Source organism: Pteropus alecto, unplaced genomic scaffold (genome assembly GCF_000325575.1).
Source record: "Pteropus alecto unplaced genomic scaffold, ASM32557v1 scaffold659, whole genome shotgun sequence".
NCBI classification, from domain to species: domain Eukaryota; kingdom Metazoa; phylum Chordata; class Mammalia; order Chiroptera; family Pteropodidae; genus Pteropus; species Pteropus alecto.
The window spans coordinates 1,102,930-1,113,670 of NW_006442482.1; the positions used below are offsets into that span (position 1 = coordinate 1,102,930).

At 36.6% G+C, this 10,741-nt stretch overlaps 1 protein-coding gene and 1 non-coding gene across 2 annotated transcripts in view; both read right to left on the reverse strand.

The window, feature by feature from the left end:
• The window catches only part of POLA1 (DNA polymerase alpha 1, catalytic subunit), a 282,451-nt gene that overhangs the window by 225,768 nt on the left and 45,942 nt on the right, over window positions 1-10,741 (reverse strand). The window contains exons 23-26 of the mRNA XM_006920960.3: window positions 10,138-10,237; window positions 8,332-8,456; window positions 4,159-4,308; window positions 3,633-3,755 (exon numbers count right to left, since the gene is read on the reverse strand). Of these exons, the coding sequence (XP_006921022.1) occupies window positions 3,633-3,755; window positions 4,159-4,308; window positions 8,332-8,456; window positions 10,138-10,237 (498 nt within the window). The remainder of the gene's footprint in view (window positions 1-3,632; window positions 3,756-4,158; window positions 4,309-8,331; window positions 8,457-10,137; window positions 10,238-10,741) is intronic.
• Window positions 9,045-9,174, reverse strand: LOC112470238. The gene has a single exon (XR_003042886.1).

Sequence of the window (10,741 nt, forward strand, 5' to 3'; positions counted from 1 at the left end):
TTAAAAGTACAATTAGTAATTACTCTGAGTACTCTAACAGCTATAATACATTTGATTACAGAAATTATTAGGTCACCAGAGCCAAAGCTGCATGATTCTGACAAAACTGAACACACACAAAATAGACTTAAAAATAAAAAGGGAGGGTGGCTTCACCTGGTTCTCAAGAGCGACAGAGAGAGCCAGTGTGAAATTGCCTAGTGGGGCAAGTATCACATAGTAGGTGCTCATTAAAACAATTACCACTGATTAGTTACTATTGCTTGTTAATCAGGATCCTCTTTGAAATGGGGATACAGTGCATTAATCCTTTGGCAAAAAGGTTGACCATAAGAAAATTAGGGACTTTCTAGCTTCTGAGCCTCTTTCTATACTTTGCTGCCCCATCAAATGGAATGTCAAGCCAATTACAACTTTTTTTTGACAATTTCATACCCATGATGTCTCCCTTCAAGACTAGACTTTACACGTTATTAACTGCTTAATAAAAAAATGTTTCAGCACATTTAAAAAAAAAAGGAGGGTGGCTTCAAGGCCTCCCTGGCCTGTACATTAATCCATATGCAAATGCAAAATTTTATAATCTGTTCGGATGATATGCTACCACGTTGCCTTCTCATTAATTTCCACATGAACGTTAATGTAACTTCTCCTACCAAGATTTTTCAAACAACTTCTAAGCTCTTCAAGTTACTATATTATTTTGTCCCCTCCATCTCATTACAAAAAAAGACCAGTTTGATAAAGTTACAAAGGTATTCCGAAATCTCAGCAAACCGACTCTCATTTTACTTCACTCCTCCTACCTCTTTAATAATCAAGAGATACTTGAAATCACAATGGCCTGATAGCATGTATAAAAACTGCTAGTAAACCCGAAGACAGGTTATCACAGAATATTTCACTCTGCCAGTGCTAATAATTATCACCAACGCTTTAATGATCATTTTTATTTTAGGAAATAATTTCTGTAAGTGGCTTTGAATCTTCTTCTAGAATAAGATTTCCAGGGAGCAACGGTATCATTATTATTTCTCATTAACCTCACACTACTTTAAAGGCCCGCTTTCCACAATGGTGTTTATTATTTGTGGGAAGGAGCAGAGAGGAAAGAGAAAAGTGAAAGTAGAAACCAAGAATTTAAATCACATATGTTTATTTCTAGATTTGTCTGAAATTCTTTTTTTTTTTAGTGGGGAGAGTAGGAATTCTTATAGTTTACTTATTAAGATTTGTTATTGTTATGTTTTATACAACAGAAAAACAAAAACTGAGTCTAAACACCCTATTAAAAGTCCAGCTAAATGAAAATATTGCCCTTAAAGTACAATGGATTAGGGGAGTAGGGGAGATCGCTGGACAAATTTGGGGCTTATCATTATCAACAGTGCCCTTTTAAGCTTGTGGATTTCTGAGCCAACGCAGAAAATATAACAACAGGGATTTCCCAACAGCAAGAGGCACTCTCCAAGGGAGTAAATTGTCAACTATTGCCTCTCGTGAGAAACTTAAGAGTAACCTTGATCCAATCTCAATAGTCAACCCATGTATTATCACCCAGTTGGGGCATAGTGAGTGCATTTCCTAATACAAAAATAAGATGGTATTCTATCAGAAGCCACTGGATACATATACAGAAGTAAAATTTAAATAATTTTAAAGTAAACTTAGCCTAAGAAATTGAAAACATCCTCACTTCAACTAGCCCCTAAAACACTTATATCTTCTCATGTAAAAAGGCCTGTGTCTTGAGATGATTATCAAAAAAGATGCTCTTCCAGAAAAATAAGAGGTAGAACATAAAGCAGACGCACAGTCATGAAAGACATCCTGAGGTGGCGCAGAAAACCCTGACGTAGTAAAAGCCTTACAATCAGGAAGATATGGATTCCAACTGAAAATAGTCACTTGTTAGACTGTACCTGAGTTGATCTTCCTCACCTGCAAAATGGTAACATTATTACCTCTATCAATGGTTTTAGTGAAACAGTGCATCTGAAAGCTTCTCACATGTTGCTGGTGTCCAACACATGCTCTGGCCTTCCTCGCTGTGCCCTAAGCCAAGTCTTTGAGAAAGGACTGCCAACAGAAGAGCAGCTCTGAACATCCTGTTTGTGTCATGCCAGCTAGATCTGTGCTGTCCACTATAGTAGCCACTAGCCACCATGTGGCTAAAATTAAATTTATTTTTATTATAATTCAGTAAAACTCGAAATCCAGTTCCTCAGCTAGGAGACACTACCTCGATATAAGGATAGTGCAGATGGAGAAACATTCTCATCATCTCAAAGTTCTACTGGACAGTACTGGTCTGGACTCTGAAGCAAAGGTCAGCAAATTTTTCAAAATTTTTTTTTCTGTAAAGGGCCAGAGAGTAAATATTTTAGGCTTTGTGGGCCATGCAAGTCTCTATCCTGACTACTCAGTTCTGCTACTGTAATGCAAAAGCAGCTATAGATGATAAACAGATGAGAGTGTATGGAAGCCAATAAAACTTTACAACATTAGATGGCAGGCTGGATTTGGCCCGCAGGCTGGATTTGGCCCACGGGCTGGATTTGCCAACCCTTATTCTAGAGTATTCTGAATCCAGACCGCCCCACATAAGCATTCTGCCACTAACTACCTTCATAAGACTGATAGTCTTAAATTCACTGGCAGGAATCAATAGTTTACTGGAGTTAAAAAAGAACTAGTATTTTATGTAACTTTTCTTTTACAAATTAAAAAAAACTCATGCACATGGTGCTAAAGCAGATGAAGTTTATAGAAGTGTTTACAAAGTAACAATATCTCATATATCTGTTTGGTATCTGGCCAATCTTTCTAAAGCTAGTAACTCTTACCCCTAACTCCAGTCCTGATATATTCCTGAAATTGTGGACTTCTACATCCAATTTGCCTAGAGATCTTTACAAATCTCAAAGATAACACAGCCAAGACAGAATTCTTAATCCGTCTCGCCCAGATTTCTCCATCTTAGGAAATGGCTCCACTAGCTAACCAGCTATAAGACCAAAAAAAGGGAGAGATCTTCCTTGATTTCTTCCTTTCTCTTACACTCTAATACATCAGCAAATAAAAACTAGCTGTCTTATGTCACTTAGGTCTCATTCTTGTTATCTCCTAAAGAAGCCTTTCCTGACCAATCTAAACTAGCCATCTTAACATCCTCTAGGCCAGCACCTTGTCTGAATTATCTACACGGCATTTACTTCTACCATATTCTTAGTTATTTTTTTTGTACTTGTTTATTCACTTATTTACAGTCTGTTCTCCCAAACTCCTCTACCAGCCCCAAGCCCCCACCGCACACCCCTCTACAACCCCTGCCCTAGGTAGAATGTGAGCCTAGGGATGCAAGGATCTTTTCTGTCTTGCTCCACGCTCTACCCCTAGTGCCTCGAACAACGTCTGGTACAAAAGAGACGCCCAATAAATACACACACACACACGCACGCACGCTTAATGGATCAATGAATGGATCCTTATTTAAAAGCCTGTCTCATATCTGTCCTAGAAAGAGGTATTTGAAGCTGTTTAACTAGGTAACAAACTTGGCTCTCTCACACTGTAACACGTATAATTAAAAATACTCTCATTTTTACAGATGTGAATGTTACGCCATTTACCTCCCTTCCTTTGTATGTCACCAAAGCAGCCAGTGGTTTGGCGTAAAATCTGCTGAAGGAAAATCCCAGGCAGCCGTACATACTGTTTGCCGTGAGCTTCAAAGCCTTCTGTCGAATGTCATACTGCAGGCCGCACAAGGACAAAATACAAACAATATTTACTGATGCTTAAGCATTACATTAGATGTCTTTCTAGATCACCAGTGAGAAGAAGAAACCCTCAATATCCCTGAAAACAACTTTTAACACATCGACTCATCTTCCCAGAGCCATGATTCCCTCACCGCCTAGAAGCAATAAACGTAGACCCCAAAGCTCCCGAACCCTGAAGGATCTTGCTCAGATACAGCTTTGTAGATAGAGGCCCTTCCATTCGGAGGCACTCTACTGTTTCTGAATGGTTTTCTACTCACAAACGTAAAATAAGCACATGTGTTTGCCCACAGCATCGTGTTCAAATCACTCCGAGATGATCAAATTCTAAGAGCTGAGACTGTCACTCAGCTGTCTCTCAGTGAAAAGATACCTGAAGAACAAGGTCTGGATTTAAATCTTGCTGCTTCATTAGTTGTTTGACTTGCTTTCTCCGCTCTACCAGTTTCCGGATCTCTCTGGGCAAAATGCCCATGTCTAAGCTTGGATCTGGCAGCTCGGGGATCTGTTCTTGTTCTTCATCCTGATAAACAGAAATTTCAGACAAATCAAACTTTCATTAAATAAATGACTAAAATAATATTAGGTGGGAGCTTTACCCCATGATCTCAGCTTGAAAAGCCACTTTCCTGTACAGTAAAGGTCAAGAACACATGGGTATTAAAGAAACAGCTGAGAGGGTTTCAGCAGAACAAGTCAACATGGCCCCCTTTTCTCCCAATTCTATCAGCCCATCATTCCCAGTATCTCCCACACCTTTCAGTACTGAAAATGTAAATAGCATTTAAAGGGATGAATTTTTTACACATGCTCTTCTCTCTTCAACAAGATTGGGAAGGAACGTGTTTGGGGAAATTGTTTTTAAAATAAAAACATTAAAAGAGACCTCTAGGATCGAAAAAAACCCAGCAACTAAACTACTGTTTTAAGTCATGTATACTACCAAATAAAATGCAGTAGAATTTTTAAAACTATGGAGAATCACAGGAATTACTGTAAATGTTTTAGGCTAAAAAGTACAAGTTTAAATACTATATCGGCACATTTCTTTTAGGAATATAGAATACATTATTTAAATAGTCTATGACAGTTCTAAAAATTAACACATATATATTCCTTGGCATATACGTAGTACCTTTTATCTATAACTTACTTTGCAATCAGTAGAATAGTAATATTTTAGAAAAGCAACCAGTACCTCTCCTTCTATTAAAATTTACAGCAAGAAAAAAGCAGAGAAAGCATTAGACCATTAGCTTGAGACCATCCTCAACCCTCCATTAATTCTATTAACAGATTACACAGAAAAGCCAGGCATGCTTGCCCTTTCAAAGGTTCAGAATTAAAAAAACATCTTGGCTTAAAGTATGTCAAGTAATGCCATTTGATAACCCAGCTTTTACAAAGTATCTGATTTCATAAAGATCAATATTTTCAAATGAACAATCTTACAATAGTAACAGGGACCTATTGTTTTCCAATATAGCAAATGATGATAGCAAACCTGTTAAAGAGATCTTGGTTTAGATTCCAATTTATTTACAGCAACTATGAAGGTCACATAAAAAGGGGTCAGGAAATTTGTAATCCACACCTGGCTCTACCACCACTAGCTGTGTGTTGCACCAGCTATTCTGAAAACCAAAAGAAGTACTGCACAGGCAAATAATACAGAACCTACAAATTGCCACATGTATAGCATTTCACAGATGACCTCTAAGGTCCTGTCCAACTTTGAAATGATTCTGTTATCTATCCGGAATCCAAACTGGAAAGCTCAAACAAAACGGTGAGGGGCGGGGTGCTAGATGATGATAATTATCACAGTGCTGAGACAGCAGCAGGACACAGCCCAGAGAGTATTACCGAATGCAGTCACTACCTTTTGGGGATGTCTACCCAATACCTTCTCTGTGAAATTATCCTCTAGTCCCATAGAAGGGCCCATCTTCAGCAGCTATATTTGTACTCTCTGAATCCACTCCTGGGGTCACAGTTGATGGGACCAGACCACGTGGGACTCACTGACCTAGGCAAGCCTATAAGATTCTCTTTTCTGAGAATATGGAACTAGGACTGAAAAACAGCTCATAAGCACGTGGTTGGAACTAAAAGACATGTAAGTTTAAGAGCTAGAAGGCAAACAGACATCTTCTGCCACATGTACAAAGAAGCAGAGAAAAACAATACACAGAGAAAGTATGTTAATTTATACCTTTTACTACTAGAGCACCAAATGTAACCAAATTACCTACTGACATTCAACTGGGTAAATTTTATATACTAATTATTAAGCCCTACATAAAACTGTTAACTGAATGATTAGTGATTAGATTAAAATCCATGTGAGAGATTTCAAAAAATTTCTTTCCAAAAGGCCATTTACTGAGTAGAATCATTAAGCAATGCTTTATGGACAAAAATTAAATGGCTAAAAATAGCAAGTGTTGCAGAAAATGGGGAACAACTCGCATAGCATAGGCTGGTGGGAGCATAAAATCATACAACTACTTAGGGAAACAATTTGACAGCTTCTTATCAAGTTAAACATACACTACCCATACAAACCAGGACATTCAATCCCTGGGTAATGACTCCTCCCTCAAAATGAAAGCAAATATCCACAAAAAGATCTGTACACGAATTTTCACAGCAGGGCTACTAAGAATAGCCCCAAACTGAAGATAATCTAAATGCTCATCTCAGGAGAATAAACAAAGTGTGAAATATTTCTTAGCAATAAAAAGGAAAGAACTACTGATAATGCAAAAACATGGATGAATCTCAAAAACATTATGTTGAACTAAACAGCCAGTCACGAACGAGTATATACTGTATCGCTCTATTTATATAAAGTTCTAGAACAGGGAAAATTAAGCTGTGGTGATAAAAGCCAGATCATTGGTTGACATATGGTAGAGGGGACTATGAAAAGGCATGTGTGACATACTAAAACTCACGGGATGAAGCTAAAGCAGTGCATGTAGGAAAACTTAGTTCTTAAATATCTATGAGAAGATCTCAATCAGTAACCTAACCTTCCACCTTAATAAACTAGAAAAAGAAAGGCAAACTAAATTCAAGAAGCAGAAAAAAAGAAATAATATAGATGAGAGCAGAAATACATGAATAGAGACCAAAAAAGCAAGAAAGAAAATAAGGAAACCAAAGTTGCTTCTTTGAAAAGATCTATAAAACTTTCAGCAATACCAACAACAACAAAAAAGACACATTACTAAAATCAGAAATAAAAGAAGGGACATTGGTACTGACTCTAAAGATATAACAATAATTATAAGGGAATACTATGGACAATATTATACCAACGAATTAGATAACCTACATGAAATGGACAAATTCCTAGAAAGACACAAACTATAGAAACTGACTCAAGGAGAAACAGAAAATGTGAAAAGATCTATAACAAGAGATTGAATTAGTAATCAAAAAAAGAAAAGTCTAAGGCCAGATAATTTCACTTGTGAATTCTACCTCTTCTATTCAACACTGTACTAGAGGTTCTAGTTAGGGCATTTAGGCAAGACATCCAGACTGGAAAGGAAGAATTGAAATGATCTCTATTCACAAATGACATGATCCTGCACATAGAAAATCCTAAGGAATCCACAAAACTATAAGTGAGTTCAGCCAGGCTACAGGATAAGAGATCAAAATACAAAAATCAGTTATATTTGTCTACACTAATACTGAACAATCCAAAGATGAAATTAAGAAAACAATTCCATTTACAATAGCATCAAAAAGAATGAAATCTTTAGGAATAAATTTAATTTACAAGTGCAAGGCTTGTACACTGAAAACTAGAAAACATCACTGAAAAAAATTATAAATGAAAAGACCCAATTTTCATGGACTGGAAGACTTAATATTGTTAAAGTGACGATATTCAAATTGATCTATAGATCCAATACAACTCCTATCAAAACCTCAGCAGCAATTTTTGCATAAATTGACAAGATTATTCTAAAATAAACGAAACGTGATATGTGTTCATACAATGGAATATTATTCAGCAATAAAAAGGTATGAAGTACTAATACAATCTACGACACAGATAAATCTTAAAACAGTATGCTAAGTGAAATAAGCCAGATGCAAAAGGTCACATATGATTCCATTTATATGAAATGTCCAAAATATACAAATCTATAGAAGCAGAAAGATTAGTGGCTGCCTAGATCTGGGAGGGATGGATGGAATTCAGGGAAGTTACAAGTAAAAGGTAGGGGGTATCTTTGGGGAGTAATAAAAATGTCCTAAAATTAACTGTGGTGAAGGTTGCAAACTCTGCGAATACACTAACAGCCATTAAATGGTATGTGAACTACATCTCAATAAAGCTGTTAAATAAAAAAGAACTAGTCTGAGTTTCCTTCCACCCAATGCTCCCCCTTTCCTGACCACTAAGCAAAGACATAAATGTATCTTTTTAAGAGGGAAAACTAAATGCTAACCCTTTGGTTCTCTTCCTTTTTTAAGCACTACTTTTAACCTCAATTTCAAGAGCCCCCAGTTGAATACAAACCTCTGTAACTTTCTGTGCCTCTGAAGCCACTCTTTGCACTGTTGTAAAACAAATGTTGAATTCCTGAATGATGGAAGGATATAAACTGTTGAAGTCCAGAAGCAAAATAAACTTATCATAAAAACCTGCAATAAAAAAGCCACGTGTTACAAAAACATCTTTTAGAAAAGCAGATTTGTCAAAACATCACATCAGAAGTACTATACTCTGAAGTATATTAGAAACAATATACTATCCAGAGCTGTGAGGTAGACAAAAGGAAAAAACAATTCAACCAGCACTCCCTCAAAATGACTTGGATTAGAGTGGAAACTCAAGTCACAAAAGAAGAGGGAAGAAGAGATCCTCTCTCGCCTTGAGACCAGCCACAACCGGTCCTTTCCCTAGCAGGCCCCAAAGTACACCATTACGATGGGCACACACAGTCCCATATTGATTACTTTAGATAGGTGTCATATCCATTTTAAAAAAAATTGTTGTTAAATTCTCCCTCAAGCAAGCATTCCTTCCCACCTACCCTCCCACCTCTACCCCAAAATATTTAGTGGTCTCTAACAGTGAGTAGTTATACATATCTGTATCTATATATGTATATGTATGTGTGTGTGTGTGTGTGTATTTTTTTTTTTACAAGCACATCTTCAAAGAATAAAATGGGCAGCCCACTTACCTGGACACAAACTGTGCTGAAATCAGACAAGAGATGTGCATAAAAATGTCAGTAGTGGAACGATCCACCCTTTGTACTTGTAAAGGGTGAACAGAAAGCTACTGTGCTTCTCTAGGACATTTACAAAGAGTTTTCTTCACCTTAAGAAGAAACTGAATAAACATAAATGTCCACTATTAAGACAATAATAAAAACAGCAAATAGATAAAACAGCTTACCTTGTTTCAGGCACTATACCAAACAATCACTTCTGTTCCTTAAATCTGTGTGGTAGATCTTATTCTGATCATCATTTTACAGAAGAGAAAACTGAGGCTTATAGAGGTTAAACAGGAAGCCCAAGATCACACAGCCAGAATTCAAGCCCAGAGCTATCTACCACCAAAGGACTACTGATCTGTTTTATTACGACTAATAACGAAAAAGTCTCCTACTCAAGAGTTCAGTTACTTGATAAAATTCACATTAATTTCTGCGCGACAATGTGAATATACTTAATACCACTCATCTGCACTTAAAAATGGTTAAAATAGTAAATAAAATTCTTTCTACTCTGTATACCACAAAACATCTCCTTTGCTATTCATGACAAAAGGGAAAAATGATTCTCCTGTTAAAGTTCAATCTGGTGGTTACTGTCTGTACTTTCTTTAATTTTGCTGTCCAATTGAACTGGTCCTGGTAGGCCAGGCAGAGGCAGAGCCCACCCTCCAAAAGTGGATGGGAGCAGACAGAGGTGTTTCCATCACCAGACAAATATAGCCGTATACTGACAAACTACGTGCAGACCATTCCAGCCTGCTCCTCTTTTTGTACCACTCATAAGCTAAGAATAGTGTTAACATCTTTAAATGGTTGAAAAATAAATATTTCATGATACGTGAAAATTACTCAAAATTTGAATTTCATTGTCCATAAATAAAGCTTTCTTGGAACACAGAAAAAATTCACTTAATTCATGTCAGGTGACTGGCAAACAAGAATTTCGCATGAACATAAGATAGAAAATAATGTTATTATGAGACCTATTTGCTAACCTACTAAATAAAATTCAGGTCTTCTAGTTTCTCAAGCCTAGCTCTACATTAAGAGATTCCTTAACAGCAGAGGCAAACCAGTCCACTGCCCAGCCTTACCAACTTTAGGGTCCAGCACCAAGCCTCCAGCATAGGCTGCTTTCTTACGTCCTTTCTTATATTTATTGTTATCTCCATCAATCTCTTCATCTTCATCGCCCTAATAACAAATAGAAAGATAACTTTACCAGCCAGCAACTAATTAACTAATTAAGAAGTTTTATGATCCCCACGTTCCAACGGCAGTACACAATTCTAACAAACGTTCTTTACTTTTAGTGGTCCTACCTGTAAGACAGTTAATTTTAATACATTCATGAACCCAAATGAATGCCAAGCGTGGTAGGTACCAAAACAAAAACTGTATCTCTGAGCTAATAGATATGCAACTTTGATTTTAAAATATTTCTGAACGCATAGAATTTATTTTTAAAATAATGGATACTAAAAATGCAACTCTTCAGTTTATGTAAAATTTGAGATTGTAGAAGAATCCCCTTAAATTCATAGTCTAACATTCATGATGTAAAAATACAAAATGTATTATAGATATTACCATTATTCTCATTCACATGGACACCTTAAAATAAGTATGTCCATATACTGAAAACCCCCAAGTAGTTTATTAATGGTCAACATTCAATGTCTCAGTAGAAGTCAAATT